Source organism: Bos javanicus, chromosome 11 (genome assembly GCF_032452875.1).
Source record: "Bos javanicus breed banteng chromosome 11, ARS-OSU_banteng_1.0, whole genome shotgun sequence".
Lineage (NCBI taxonomy): Eukaryota > Metazoa > Chordata > Mammalia > Artiodactyla > Bovidae > Bos > Bos javanicus.
In genome coordinates, this window is record NC_083878.1 from 10985057 (window position 1) to 11001268 (window position 16212).

Below are 16212 nucleotides of genomic sequence, written 5' to 3' on the forward strand. Positions count from 1 at the left end.
CTCTGAGGAGGGAATGTGTGGCTGCAGAACTTAGGGAATAGGGTGAATTTCTGTTGAATATGCTTGTGTACCTTTTCAAACGTTTTGTCGTGTGAAGTTTGCCTGAGTTCTAACCCCAGCTCCCCTAGTTGCTAGCTCTTAATCTTGGGCAAATTCTTCCCACTCTCCAAACCTCTGTGTCTGTAAAGTAGGGTCAGTAACTTAGCCTGGTGCTGCCTGGCACAAGATAAACTCTCGATAAATGGAAATACTTAGTGGAAACCACCCAAATGTTCACCGATGGATGAAAGGATTTTTATATTGGATTACACAGTCATAAAAAGGAATGACGCACTAACACAAGCTTCAACATGGATGAACTTGAAAACATGACGCTGAGAGAAGCCAGACACATTGGTCACGTTTACATTATTCCATATACATGCAGGGTCCAGAAAAGGGCAAAACCATAGAGACACAAAGTAAATTGATGATTGCAGGGGCTGAAGGAGGAGGGGATGAGGAGGGCCTGCTGATGGTCATGGGGGTTTCTTTTGGGGGTGATGAAAATGTGATGGGTTACATACTGGTGATGATTGCATGCATAGGCTCGTGAATGTTCTAAATGGCACTGAAGTTGGAGTTTCAAAAGGCGAAGATATGTGAATCATATCTCAATAAAATAATTTACAAACGAAAACTGCCAATTTTCCTATAGTCACTATCCTCTGTTTCCATCTCTCCCTCCTTTTCAGGCCCACTCTTTGCCACTGCCCCCAACCCCTGGCCCGCATTAACCCCAGCCCCGACTCTGCCACCCCCCACCCCCGCCCACTACTCACCCCCAACCCTTGCCACCCCTACCACCCCAGCCACCGCACCTCCTCATCTTCACTCCCTTGAGCTGCCTCCCAAGGAGGCTCTGGACTGCAGGATACCTGCAACCTGTGCTGCGGAAGCAGCCACCTACTGTGCAAGCAGCCACCTACTGCGCATGTGCCTACCGCTCTCACCCTTGAAAATGGACACTTGCGGAGGATTTTTCTCGTGCGCTTCAGTTGATGGTGATGTTTTGATGGCGTTATTTAGAGAAGGCAGCACGCGCACGGGTCAATGGAGGAAGCCCCTCAAGTTAACGTTTCGGCCCCTGCAGAAGTTTGATCTCTTCCGCCAGAAACCTTCGGATGCTGTGCTCTAAAAGCCAGGTTGGCGGCCTACCGGAACTTGCAAATACTGAGGACTTTGCGGGGCCTTTGGGCCTCAGATTGAGGCCTTGTACCTCCGCATGCGATGTGACCTCAGCCTATTGCTGAAGCTCACTGAATGCAGAGGCAGAGGAATACTGGCCCTGCCTGTTGTTACCAGGGTTCACTCAACAGTGTATTGCTGCCCTGGTGCCTAGGTGTTGAGTAAATGGTGCTTTCTATCCGAGGCCCTGTTCCTGAGCCTCCTGCTGCAGCAGTTCACTTGGCCCTCGCCCTCTTGTCAGCTGCCAAGATAACACTGAGCCCTTGCCACTCACCTGGTAGACTTCCCAGTTCCCCTCTGTCATCACACTTAGGTAACTCAGACCTTTCGGAGGGGTGTCCTGAACCTCTTGAAATACATATCTGGTGCTGGTGAGACATAAGGCCAATCTCAAAGAGACACTTTTTCTGTTTCTCCTTGTCAAACTAGACTCATCTTCTGTCATTTTCAACTCTACTCACATTGTTCTTTCAACCCTAACCTCACCATAACCTCATTTTACTTCTACCATTTCCCCCACTCCTGCTTCCTTTTATAAATCCATAAAATCTCTTGGCCTTCCTAGCCCTGGGCCAAGTTCCTTCCTCTTTCCTCAGGTTTTACACCTTTTCCCTCCTTCTCTCATCCAACATTCAGTCCTTCCTTTCTTGTGCAGACTTTGATTCCTGCCCCAACCAAAAAAAAAAAAAAAAAGGCACAATTAACATCATCTCAAATTCAAAAGTCTTCTTTATTATTTGTCTATTAACTCTATTATATTTGTTCAGTTTTAAGTTTTAAAATATATCAGAATAAATAGAGAAATTTATATCTATCTATCTATGGAAAAACAACTGGTACCCCAGGTGGCACCAACAATCCTAGCAGCTCTCACATGGCATACCCATAGTATCGAGCAATTTCCATCTCTTTTTCCCTCTCAATGAAATATTGCACTTTCCCCAAAGAGGTATATTTAGCAGCATTCTCACGCTCTAGTTGAGCCTTCCTCTTCATGGCCTCCCGCTCTGGCCGCTGCTCTTTTGTGATGGGCTTTGACATTACTGGCTCAGGAACATTGGGTTTCCTCCAAGGAATTGGTTGGAAGCAGAAGTCTTGGAGTAGAAACTGGGTTTGAGGCTTGGGTGGGGACTGGTGCTTGGTCACAGCAGGGGGAACAGACTCCCGCTGGAGAGAAGTGCAGGATGAAGTTCTGTAGGGCACAGGCCGAGGAGCAGCAGACTGAGGGACGCTAGGCCGGGTAGGTTTGGTCAAACCCGGTCGGGTTGGATTGGTCACAGTTGTCTGAGCTGGTTTGGCAGGACCTGGCAAAGATGCAGGAGCTGGCCGGGATGCATTGACTGCAGCAGGTTGAGCTGAGTTAGTAGAACCAGGCCAGGCAGGATAAGCCACAGCAGGCCGATATGAGGCCAGAGACTGTGGCCTCCGAGGAACAGGTCGAGCCTGAGGCTTGTCCAGGGTAGGAAAAGGCAAAGGTACTAACTTGACCTTCCCAGGAGGAGGCAGCTCATACTGCGATGGAGGTAGACACTCTTTTTCAGCACTGTCGTCTGGTTTCTGGGCTTTGACTGGAGTTTTCTCAGGACCTTTACCCTCACATGGGGTACTGAGCCATGACTTGATAGCAGGGGATGGCTGGGGGTCTTTAGGGTTGCTTGAATTTCCCAGGACCCGAGAGGAATTGAGTCCAGTTTTCTGATCGCTCTTCTTCCCCAGTGCGTGAAACACCTGCACAGACTCCAGCATGTGCATGCCTAGGCAGCTCCGAGGCTTTTTAAAGTTCTCTTGGCTAAAGTCAGGTTGGTTTTTCTTTCGCTTCATCTTGGGAACGCTTGGCTTTTCCTCTGCCTTGACTTTGTTCCCTGATGGCTTATTCTCTTCCGCCTTCTTGTTTTCTCTGGTTCTCTTGGTCTTTTCCTGCCCATGGCTCTTGGTTTTGTTGGTTCTGCTGGTTGCCGTGTTCTGAGTTTTGCTGTTCGGCTGTTTGGCTGTGTTCACGGGAGCCTTGTCACCGACTGCAGCATTGCATATAATCACTTCTCCCCCGAACGGGCACTCTGGGTCCTTTGGCTGGATTTTGGCCTTGGGAGCATCACTGACAGACTCAGAGGCTTTATGTTTGTTCTTCCTGGGTTGATCAGAGGGCGCCTTTATGACATTTGGCTTTTCCTGCACCTGATTCACCTTAACAATGCTGGTATCTTTGGCTGTGATCAGCTTTGGAGCTTCGGCTTGATCAAGGTCTTTCAAAGAATGAAAGAACTGGGGAAGGTGAATATCCTCCACCAGTGTAGCAATGTCTGCAAAGCCACTGCTAGATTCAAACCCATTTTCAAGTGTCCCCAAGTCCTCAAAACTCAAGCTATTCTTTCCCAGATTCACATTTTCAGAAACAAGTTGCTCCTCTTGGCTGAGGGGATCAATGCTGGCCAAGAGCTCGTGAATATCAGAGATTTCTAAAGGGACTAGTGGAGGATCTTGGTTTTCTATTGGGATCTGGTAAGCATCATCCAGAGGCTTTGAAAACTTAGTTTTCATATCATCCAAATTCTTATTCTCTGTTTGTTCCTGGCTTGGAGCTGGAGGCAGTGCCAGGAGATTACTGGCACTCTGGACTGGAGCTATCCTTGAAACGTCCCCAAGTTCAAGTGGTGGATTACTCTCAAGTATCTGGATATTTCTGCTAATGCAGGACCTGGGGAGTTCTGAAGTTTCTGACAGACAAAATGTCTGGCTTGGAGGTTGCAATCCCAGGGAATTTTCCATCCTCAGGGAAGTCTCCATCACTACAGAGGAATCAAGGAAGAAGTCAGTCCCTGGTGAGTGAGATGCTCCCTCCACCCTCAGACACCAGCACAGTAATCATGTACCTTTCAGTGCTGGGCAAGGCATTTCTACTACCTAGTCTTAAGGGCGGTGGACACTGTCTTATGCTAGGAGCTAAGAGGTGACTGTTCTAATTCTTACTGGTGATCATTTGATGTCACTGATTTTTGGCTTTCTTTGTATTCCATAGGGATCTTATAAGCCAAATTAAAATGAGTCATATTTTTAAAATATAACATGTCTTACAAAGCCTAGGATTCTCGTGTAGAGTCCTTTCAATTCTCCCCGCTTTCCTGAGAGACTAAACACACTTCACACCATGAACTATGAGAGGGAGTAGAGCTCTTCCTGATAAAATATATAAACAAAGAATCTTCAGCCTGCCTGCTCCGGACAGGATCTCAGACCACAGGGTCTTAAATCTTGGTGTAAAGTAAGTAAATGAGGGACAGTTAAACTGGCACTATCATAATAAGAGTTCTGAAACACCTCCCAAGAAGACTACAGCAATAGATCAGGGAAGGGAGTGACACAGCGTGGTAGTACGGGGGGACTGATCAACTAGAGCAGTGGAAAACGTGGTACCTTTTGGTACGCACTTGTGGTGTTGGAGAAGACTCTTGAGAGTCCCTTGAACTGCAAAGATCCAACCAGTCCATCCTAAAGGAAATCAATCCTGAATATTCATTGGAAGGACTAATGTTGAAGCAGAAACTCCAATACTTTGGCCACCTGATGCAAAGAGCTGACCCATTTGAAAAGAGAGCATCTTTCCTGATGCTGGGAAAGACTGAAGGTGGGAGGAGAAGGGGACGACAGAGGATGAGATGGTTGGATGGCATCAGCGACTCAATGGGCGTGAGTTTGATGACCTCTGCCCAACCAGAAATGGTCATGGTACTAAAGGAGATTCAGCCCACAAATATCCTCCAGGAGCTGGTGATGCACAGGGAGGCCTGGTGTGCTGCAGTCCATGGTGTCGCAGAGAGTCGGACACGACTGAGCGACTGAACTGCGCTGTGGTTCTCTTACATGTAGCATAAATGACCTTCACAGTGCGCAGCCTTCCACCTGCATCAGGTGTTCTCACATACAGTCTAAAAACAGAGAGCACCGAGCAAAGGTTGTGGTTATTCAAGTCCCAGGATCTAAATTCTGTCTATACGCCACTTCCCAGCTGTAGATTTGACCCCATTTTTTGAATGCCAAGCTCATTCTACTTTCTTGCTGTTGTACTCACCTTGAAAACCTGTGTCTGTGATGGGCTGAGCAGACACAGAGTAGTAGACTCCAGAGGTAGAAGCTGGTGGTAGGATATTTGTGGGCTGAATCTCCTTTAGTACCATGACCATTTCTGGCTGGGCAGAGGTCCTGCTTCCTGCATACGACACAGAGCCATAGGACTGCAGGCGGGGGCCGAGTTCTTCAGATAGTAAAGGCCCCAGTGTGCCTTGGTGATAGTAATATACCTGGCTTCCTCCCTGGTGGGGAAGTGACAGGCTGTGTCCCTGATTTGGAATCTGAGATGGTGTTCCCTGAACAAGGCTGGCAGAAAGAGATGGATATAGAGGGACCATGCTATTGATGTCTGATGTTTTGTCATACTGGGCTGCCATAGACATGGAGGAAACAGCTGTGTCTTGGTCAATGACTGTCACAGTGAAGTCTCCAAGTGAAGAAGACTTCCTTTCAGTGCTTCCTGTGATGTTCCACTCAAAAACACCTGGATAGGAAGCAGCTGAGGTGGAGAGCTGGCTCTGGCCAGTGACTCCAGATAACATAGTTGTGCTGGAATGTTGGTAAAGGTAGGCACTATTCATGAGTGGCTGGAAAGAGGTGTCGGAGCCCGCTGGCAATAGCCATGCTGAACTGAGGGCTGGAGCAGAGACCCTGGAGAAGGTGCAGACACTTTCTGTGAGGGAAGCTGCGTTGCTCACCGCAGGAAGAGACAGCTGCAGAGAATTCTGGGTTCCAAGTGCAGATGGATTTTGGAAATTTTCTGTAAGAACAAGAGGGTAAGAAAAAGATGAGTGAGGTTGATAAATTTCCACTGTGTTTGAGGAACAGCATTATCTTAAGGTTCTTGCTATCTGCTGCTGCTGCTGCTAAGTTGCTTCAGTCGTGTCCGACTCTGTGCGACCCCATAGACGGCAGCCCACCAGGCTCCCCCGTCCCTGGGGTTCTCCAGGCAAGAACACTGGAGTGGGTTGCCATTTCCTTCTCCAATGCATGAAAGTGAAAAGTGAAAGGGAAGTTGCTCAGTCGTGTCTGGTTCTTGCTATCAGACGCCTCTAATATCAATACTTCCTGAGAAACCAAAAATCAGGCAGTTATGACGGCTGTAAGGGTTGGAGCAGTTTGACACTTCCTTATGTTGACTACCTGTGCCCCTGTCTTGGACATACATTGTGCAGAAGACCCAAGTGATGTGATTCAGACATTGTTCTCCAGGCAGGAAATATCCTTCTTCCTGCCCTATCTTTCCCTTAAGCCTGCACTAGTATTGACTTGCATGCTGTTTCCTAGAATTGAAGCATTTTAGAACTAGGAGGTCCTTAGAGAACTTCTGTTCTCATAATTTCATTTCATGAGGAAGGAAACTGAGGCTAAGAGAGTTCAGATTGACTTGTTCAAGTTCTCTCATTATATTAGTATCATTATCAGGTTTCAGAATCTAAGTATCCTGACTTTCTTGCCAGGAGGCCGATCTGAGCATGATACGGCCAGAAACCAGGAGAAATTCAACTTATAATGTAGGCATTTTTTTGTCCATTTGAAAACAGTATAGCTATTACTATTGTAATCTTTAGTGTCTCACTTTCCCTCACTGTTACCTAGAGTCCAGTGATAAATTTAAAGAGTCATCTTTACCCTCTTCAAGCCTGACTTCTCATCCCACCTCAAAATGATTATCTGAAAGTGAATTTCTGAAATGCCTTTTGAATGAAAAAAGCTATTTAACTCTCTGAGTTTCAGACTACTTATCTATAGAGTGGTTATCACAACAAAAATAATAATAGCAGTAATAAGTAAATATGAATAATTAATATATTACATAATAAATAATAATACATGAGTAAATGATATATTACATATGATTTATATGGAGGAAGATTTAACAAATTCTAGAAAGACATAGAAAAATGATGAAAAGCGAATTATTTTATACATTATATATATAGTTAATGTATATATACATGTATAATATAGATATGAAAACTTCAGCATGTGGCAAGTGTTAAAGCATAGTAAGTTTCATGATAAATGAAGTTCTGTATCATATATACAATATTATGAGTGAATATTGCTCACTTTATCTTGGTTAATACTATTAATGAAAAGACACAATAGAAGGTGATTTTAAATTAATTCCTGCTGCTGCTGCTAAGTCGCTTGTCATGTCCGACTCTGTGCGACCCCATGGACTGCAGCCTACCAGCCTCCTCCGTCCATGGGATTTTCCAGGCAAGAGTACTGGAGTGGGGTGCCATTGCCTTCTCTGAAATGAATTCCTAGCCAATACATACCGACAGAGAAGATGTATCTGTAAAACATGCATAGCAAGCAACAGAAGGCAATAAATGGGATTGTATAGGTAGCCCAATATATGTAGACAATTATTTCAGTAAAAAAAAGGTACAAAGTAGACAGCCAAATAATGTATAAAGGAATTTCATTATTGGGCTCATTCATATTTTTATGCAGCAAGTAACAGGTACTAAGTCTAGTAAAAATATATATTTCAATGAATGTAACTATGTCACAAGCAGAAAGGAAAACTTAAAAAGTATCAAGACGGTTTTCATATTTATCCTAGAACTTAGATTATAATCATCTTCAACATCCAGAAGGATGATATTCCAAAACCTGAGAGAACCATCTTCACTAGAATCCAGTTTAAAAAGATTTTTAAATGTAGGAAAATCCAAAGGACTCCACAACAATATTTTAGATAAATGCAGATTTTTTTCCTAGCAGCACTGTGCAGTCTGGCAGTGAAAGCACCAAGTCCTAACTACACTGGACAACCAGGGAATTCCCTATATGTGGAATTAGAGATACAGGGTTTGCCTTTTTATTTTCCTTCCTAGGTAGCTAAGCTCTAAAAATGGATGATGGCTGTTGGTCAATGTGCTCTCTGTGTTAGGAAGGAAATAATTGTAAAGATGAAAAGCAACCTTGACTTAGAACCTACTATCACACAAAAGAATGAGTCTTTCTGATTTAAGTTAAAAATATCATTTTAAAATGTTATTTTTAATTGGTAAAATGTCTAATAGTTTCAAAGTCAGAATGAATGAAAATCAGCCCCCTGATTTTCATCACTTTTGTTTCTTGTTTATAGGAACTATCATTTCTAAAACATATTTCTAAAATATTTATATTCAAAATTGTCAAGTGCCATCTGTGTTGAGAGAGGCAATAAAAGAAAAACACTGAGTATGACTTTTCTGATAAGCTGTTTTTCCTGGTGATACCTTATTCTGGCCTTACTTTCCTTCCGAGTCTATTAACAGAAGCATTTGTGAAAATCAACGGTATTTTGCCCTGCTCTAAGCAGATTGTTCTCTGTGCTCTTTCTGCTTTAATTTAAAATCTCTGGATCCTGTCAGCATTCCATCCCAAACTACCTTTTTCCTGAGAACTCCTCCTTGCTCTCTCTCCTCATTCTTGTATTTTCTCCATCCTCTTGGTTCCCATCGGCCTCTGCTGATGAGGACAGTCCTAAACTTCCTTGTGTTTGACTACACGCCTCCTGTTAGCCCAGAGTTCTCCATCCTCTCTCCCTGTTTTCTCTTTTCAACTCATTTAGGTAGAAAACTCCAAAAACAAGTGAATATTACTTCTTGAGCAGCACTAAATTTAAAATACTAAAACTGAAATATTAACTGAGGGTGACCATTATGGGTGAAACAACTCAGTAAATATTGCTAATTTTCTACACCACCTGGCTTTTCTCTGTTTCTGTTGAAACACTCTTGAGAAGTCTCTGATTTCATGTTCTACATGGGTCCCCTTTGAGATTCAATATTGAAAAGAAAAGGACCAGAGAGATAGACCAATGTAGCATCCTAATGTAACATTAGATGTAACATTAGATGAGGAAAAAACAGACCTTGTGAGACTTGTCCAAAGTGTCCAAAGTCACAGAGATAGTAAATGTCCAAGTCAAAACTGAAATTAGGTCTCCAGATTTCTAGTTCAATACTTTCCTTCATTATTAATTTTGAATCTACTACTAAATTTATGGGCAGAAAAAGAAATCTAATGAAAAACTTTTCAAAGTTTCTTTCCATACCTGACATGGTCAGAGAAGTAGAGGAAAAACTAACTGTAGGATACAAGGGAGGAGGAGATGATACGAGAGGATGTCTGGAATGACTGCAGCCAAGTGAACATGTGGCCAGTACAAAGGTCACTGGTCACTGGTCACTTGCGATGATCCAAATTTATTTACAGACAACTCCATGGAAACCCCAAGATTCTACCAGGTGGTAGTAGATTTGGTGGGAGAATGATGTCACAAAGCGGGCAGTTTAAAGGTATGATATAGCCAATAGGGAGGTCAGATCGCCAATAAGAAGACAGGATTGGATGCAGAAGAAAGGTGTAGGAAACACCTAAATGTTTGAGCTCTGGGGAGGCGAAATCCTCCAAGACAGATTTACTTTCCTCAAGCTCTTCCATGAAGGAAATCATTGCAACATTTCTTATAGATGCTCATTAATACAATTAACATAGTTACTTATATTCTACATAGCATTATATTTTATGTGTTATGCACTTACAGTTACGTATGTCTTGGTTAATTAATAACCTTAGAGAAGAAGGAAAGAGCCATCCAGTTTGAACTATTATAGTTGTTCTGAAGTCCTATCAGTCTATTAAATTAAGTGAACTTGCAGTAGCTTTTAAGGAGCAAAGGAAGGGATTAAGAAGCTCTTTTTGTAACTTCGTTAAAAAGTAGGGCGAAGTTGGTTGAATGCACCTTGTGGAGAATGATGTGGTCCAATGGTCCAAGGCTCTTCTCTTTTAGTTTCGTCTCCTTGACTCCTCCTTTTCTTGGGCTGGGCCAGGTTGGACTTGCATTTCTCTTCTGCCCTCCATTTTTGTTGTTGTTGTTGTTCTAGGCATTGTTTCTGGGACAACTCTTGATCTTGAATTCTTACCGTCTTGCTTGTTACTTACTTCTTGTCAACTTCCAGCATCAGGAGTCTTCTTTTCAGTGCTTGATGCTTCACAAAATAGACTCTGCCCAATGGAAGCAAATACCAGAGAGCTAGGACACACAGCTGGTTGCAGACGTTTTCTCTTGCAGCCTTTGGTTGCAATTCTTTTGACCATGGTTTGCTACCTCTGGTTCCTTGGGCCACACAGGCATCCTGCCATCCAGCTCTTTTATATATGAGAGGCATTCTGGATACTGTCCCTTTTCCTTCCCACATTAAGTATATCCAGGGTGGCAGTTGCTGTAGCCTCCTCCCCCTTGCAAACAGCCACTCTAGAATCTTGGGCCTCTGGGATTCTCTCTTGCATGCTTGGGTGCAAGGCCAGACAAAATGAACAGGAGAATTAGAGATAGAAGAGGACATTTGTGGAAAATATGCTGGGGAGGGGGCTGGTGCTGGTAAGGTGAAAGGGCACAGGTTAAAAGAGAGTCATGTAGATTTTTCAATTTCTGTGAGAAGCAAGTGGACACACTTTGACCTCACTTTGTATTAACAGAACCAACAATTTTAGATACAGATATATTTATGTAGCTAGATAGTGCAGCAACTGCCATGAAGTCTGTACACTAAAAAGAATAATCTTACATATATTTTTCATTTTATGTCATATTACCTTGTTTAATCATTCACTGATGTGTTTATAGAATACAGACTGTTTTTAAATGCTCAGGTTTTGCCTACAGAGCATTTCTTTCTTTGTCATATTTTGTAAGGAATCCAGCGTTGTAAGGCATACTGCATGTTTATTTTGAAGCATCATGAACTAACTTGACCTGATGGATCTTGTGGAAAAACTTTAAAAAGCGTCTGTGAAAAAGGCATTTTGTTGAGTTGCACTGTGCACCCAAGTGGAAGGAGCAGCTATCTGCTGTCAGCCCGACTTGGCCTGGAGTGCCTCTGCTTTCCCCCCCTGGTTAGTGCTTTTGTCACTAACCACTCTTGTGATTTTGATAATGTGAGTTATGGCTGAGTTGCTAATGACTTATATGTGGGGTAAACTGATTTGAAGGAGGGAATCTATGGTTCTATTCATTTTCCTTGGTAGTAAGCTTTCAGGGGTTCAAAGAGCAATCTATCTGGGGACTTTGCTAATACCAAGAAGGTTTCTCACAGATGGGATCTCTGAAGACACATATTTAATTTATATGCTTGTTTTCCCTATTATGAAATATATGGGGGATGATACTTAGCTGACAAGAAATTGTGAAAGATGTGGTGTACAGATGCGGCTTAGGCTTTTAAGTGCATATCAAGGTTTTTTCCCCCTAAACTTCATACTTCAGATGGCCTATTTCCATGATTCTAGTATGTGATGTGAGGCTAACAATATATACTAAATACCTGCAAGCCAAACAAGTCTCTCTTTCTCTATATTCCCATGGATATCAAGGGACTCATGACTACTGCAGGTTTGGGTGGATGGTGTGAGATAGAGGGAAATGCATTAAGACCAATTTTAGTAGCAATAAAGTGTTTACATATTAAAATGTTCAGTTCCAATATTCAATTCTACTTAGGGAAACTATGAGTTAGACTTTTCCTGATTCCACCAAACCTAAGTAACTTATTTGGTTTCCCTAGTTCCAATCATTTAACTTTAGCTTGCAATCTCAGCATCATCTTATCCTCTAAGAGAATCTTACATGTAGGAAGAAGAAATTAAAGAGTTCAACACTTTGGAAGATCAACCCTTCCCTGACCTTAGGTCTTATTTTTTTATTTTTAAAATTTATTTATTTTTAATTGGAATATGATTAATTTACAATGTTGTGATGGTTTCTGAAATACATCAACATGGGTCAGCCATAGCTATACATATGTCCCCTCCCTCTTGAACCTCCCTTCCACCTTCCATTCCATGTCACCCCTCTAGATTGTCACACAGCACAGGGTCAAGCTCCCTGCATCTGGCTATCTATGTCAACTTTGGTAATGTACATGTTTCAATGCTATGCTCTTAATTCACCCCACCCTCTCCTTCACCCACTGTGTCCACAAGTCTGTTCTGTACATCTGAGCCTGTATTACTGCCCTACAAAGATGTTGATCAGTACTACTTTTCTAGATTCCATATGTATATGTTAGTCCATGATAGTTGTTTTTCTCCTTCTGACTTACTTCACTTGTATAATAGGCACTAGGTTCATGCACCCCATGAGAACTGACAAATCATTCTTTTTTATGGTTGAGTAATATTCCATTATATAGGTATACCACAACTTCATTATCCATTCATCTGTTGATGAACATCTAGGTCGCTTCCATGTCCTGGCTATTGTAAATAGTACTGCTAAGAACATTGGGGTACATGTGTCTTTTAGAATTGTGGTTTGCTCAAGGTATATTCCCAGTAGTGGGATTTCTGGGTCATATGATGGTTTTATTTCTGTTTTTTAAAGAAATCTCCTTACTGTTCTCCCCAGTGGCTATATCAACTTACATTCCCACCAACAGTGCAAGAGGGTTCCTTTTTCTCAACATCCTCTCCAGCATTTATTGTTTGTAGATTTTTTGGTGATGTCAATTCTGACAGTAATAAGGTAATACTTCATTTTAGTTTTGATTTGCACTTATCTAATAATGAGCAATGTTGGGCATTTTTCATGTGTTTATTAGTGATCTGTATGTCCTCTTTAGAGACATGCATGTTTAGATCTTCTGCCCATTTTTTATTGGGCTATTTGTTTGTCTGATATTGAGCTGCCTGAGCTGTGTGTACATTTTGGAGATTAATCCTTTGTCAGTTGTTTCATTTGCAATTATTTTCTCCCATTCTGAGGTTTGTTTTTTAATCTTGCTTATGGTTTCCTTTGCTATGAAAAAACTTTTAGGTTTAATCAGGTCCCATTTGTTTATTTTTGTTTTTATTTCCATTACTCTAGGAGGTGGGTCATCGAGGATCTTGCTGTGATTTATGTCAAAGAGTATTCTACTTATGTTTTCCTCTAAGGGTTTTATAGTTTCTGGTCTTACATTTAAGTGTTTAATTCATTTTGAGTTTATCTTTGTGTATGGTGTTAGAAAGTGTTCTAATTTCACTCTTTTACATGTAGCTGTCCAGTTTTCCCAGCAGCACTTATTGAAGAGACTATCTTTTTTTTCCATTGTATATTCATGCCTCCTTTGTCAAAGATAAGGGGCTCATAGGTGTGTGGGTTTACCTCTGGGCTTTCTGTCTTTTTCCACTGGTCTATATTTCTGTTTTTGTGCCAGTACCATACTGTCTTGGAGAAGGAAATGGCAACCCACTCCAGTCTTCTTGCCTGGAAAATTGCATGGATGGAGGAGCCTGGTAGGCCACAGTCCATGGGGTTGCAAAGAATCGGACACGACTGAGTGACTTCACTTTCACTTTCACCATACTGTCTTGAAGGCTGTAGCTTTTACCACTGTTATTTAGCATACTTTTGGAAGTCCTAGCCATGGCATCAGAGAAGATAAAAAATAAAAGGAACCCATATTAGAAAGAATTAAAACTGTTACTGTTTGCAGATGATGTGACACTATACATAGAAAGTCCTAAAGACACTATCAGAACTAGAGCTAGTCAGTGAATTTTGTAGAATTGCAGGACACAAAACAATACAGATATTACTTCCATTCCTATACACTAACATTGAAAAATCAGAAAGAGAAATTAAGATGTCAATCTCATTCACCATTACAACAAAAATAATAAAATATCTAGGAATAAACCTACCTAGGGAGACAAAAGTGTTGTATACACATAACTATATGACACTGATGAAAGAAATCAAAGATGACATAAACAGATGGAGAGATCTATTATGTTCCTGAACTGGAAGAATCAGTATTGTGAACATAACTATACTACCCAAAGCAATCTACAGATTCAATGCAATCCCTATCAAATTACCAATGGCATTTTTCACAAAACTAAAACAAAAAATTTCACAATTTGTATGGTAACACAAAAGACCCTGAATAATCAAAGAAATCTTGAGCAGAATGGAGCTAGAGAAATCACCCTTCCTGACTTCAGACTATACTACAAAGCTTTATTTTTATAGTTAGGGTGTTGTCTGGTCCCATAGACTCACTTCCTGCATTTTGAAACCATTAGGTTAACTGAGATGTCTTGGTGTAACATATCCAGTTCATCTACCCACCAAGGCTCTTCTTCAGTTCAGTTCAGTTCAGTCACTCAGTTGTGTCCGACTCTTTGCGACCCCATGAACTGCAGCACACCAGGACTCCCTGTCCATCACCAACTCCCAGAGTTCACCCAAACTCTTGTCCATCGAGTCGGTGATGCCATCCAGCCATCTCATCCTCTGTCATCCCCTTCTCCTGCCCCCAATCCCTCCCGGCATCAGAGTCTTTTCCAATGAGTTAACTCTTCACATGAGGTGGCCAAAGTATTGGAGTTTCAGCTTTAGCATCAGTCCTTCCAATGAACACCCAGGACTGATCTCCTTTAGAATGGATTGGTTGGATCTCCTTGCAGTCCAAGGGACTCTCAAGAGTCTTCTCCAACACCACAGTTCAAAAGCATCAATTCTTCGGTGCTCAGCTTTCTTCACAGTCCAACTTTCACATCTATACATTACCACTGGAAAAAACCATAGCCTTGACTAGACGGACCTTTGTTGGCAAAGTAATGTCTCTGCTTTTCAATATGCTATCTAGGTTGGTCATAACTTTCCTTCCAAGGAGCAAGCGTCTTTTAATTTCATGGCTGCAATCACCATCTGCAGTGATTTTGGAGCCCCCAAAAATAAAGTCTGACACTGTTTCCACTGTTTCCCCATCTATTTCCCATGAAGTGATGGGACCAGATGCCATGATCTTCGTTTTCTGAATGTTGAGCTTTAAGCCAACCTTTTCACTCTCTTCTTTCACTTAAATCAAGAGGCTTTTGAGTTCCTCTTCACTTTCTGCCATAAGGGTGATGTCATCTGCATATCTGAGGTTATTGATATTTCTCCTGGCAATCTTAATTCCAGCTTGTGTTTCTTCCAGCCCAGCATTTCTCATGATGTACTCTGCATATAAGTTAAATAAGCAGGGTGACAATATACAGCCTTGACGTACTCCTTTTCCTATTTGGAACAAGTCTGTTGTTCTGTGTCCAGTTCTAACTGTTGCTTCCTGACCTGCATATAGGTTTCTCAAGAGGCAGGTCAGGTGGTCTGGTATTCCCATCTCTTGAAGAATTTTCCACAGTTTATTGTGATCCACACAGTCAAAGGCTTTGGCATAGTCAATAAAGCAGAAATAGATGTTTTTCTGGAACTCTCTTGCTTTTTCCGCGAGCCAGTGGATGTTGGCAATTTGATCTCTGGTTCCTGTGCCTTTTCTAAAACCAGCTTGAACATCTGGAAGTTCACGGTTTGCATATTGCTGAAGCCTGGCTTGGAGAATTTTGAGCATTCCTTTACTAGCGTGTGAGATGAGTGCAATTGTGCAGTAGTTCGAGCATTCTTTGGGATTGCCTTTCTTTGGGATTGGAATGAAAAATGACTTTTCCAGTCCTGTTGTCACATTTGGATTTAATTAAACACTGAAATCCCTCAAACCCTTGCATGGCCTTACCAGATAATGTTATAGTTTGTTAGTGTCAAATACTTAGATGTCTGGTGCTCCAAATATCCTGGGGTCCTTTATTTTCCATTCCTGTATATTACATTCAATCTTTCCCAGCATCAGGGTCTTTTCCAATGAATTGGCTGTTAGCATCAGGTGCCCAAAATATTGAAGCTTCAGTTTCAGCATCAGTCCTTCCAATGAGTAGTCAGGGTTGATTGTCTTTACGATTGACTAGTTTGATCGCCTAGCTGTCCAAGGGACTCTCAAGAATCTTCTCCAGCACCACAGCTCAAAAACATCAATTCTTTGGTGCTCTGCCTCCTTCATGGTCCAGCACTCACATCCGTACATGACTACTGGAAAGACCAGAGCCTTGACT

At 42.1% G+C, this 16212-nt stretch overlaps 1 protein-coding gene across 1 annotated transcript; it reads right to left on the reverse strand.

Annotated features, from left to right (window-relative positions):
* Nucleotides 1-1938: 1938 nt before the first annotated feature.
* On the reverse strand, nucleotides 1939-9520 carry C11H2orf78 (chromosome 11 C2orf78 homolog). Its single transcript, XM_061431895.1, has 3 exons — nucleotides 9353-9520; nucleotides 5294-6052; nucleotides 1939-4013 (listed from the first exon to the last, which is right to left on the reverse strand). Exons 1-3 carry the CDS (start codon nucleotides 9357-9359, stop codon nucleotides 2098-2100), a joined length of 2682 nt encoding a protein of 893 aa, XP_061287879.1. The 5' UTR covers nucleotides 9360-9520; the 3' UTR covers nucleotides 1939-2097.
* Between the last annotated feature and the right edge of the window lie 6692 nt (nucleotides 9521-16212).

Coding starts and splice junctions, on each gene's coding strand:
- C11H2orf78 (XM_061431895.1), bottom strand. Junction 4,014..5,293: donor CACAGACACAGGTTTTCAAG/GTGAGTACAACA, acceptor ATTCCTCTGTAG/TGATGGAGACTTCCCTGAGG.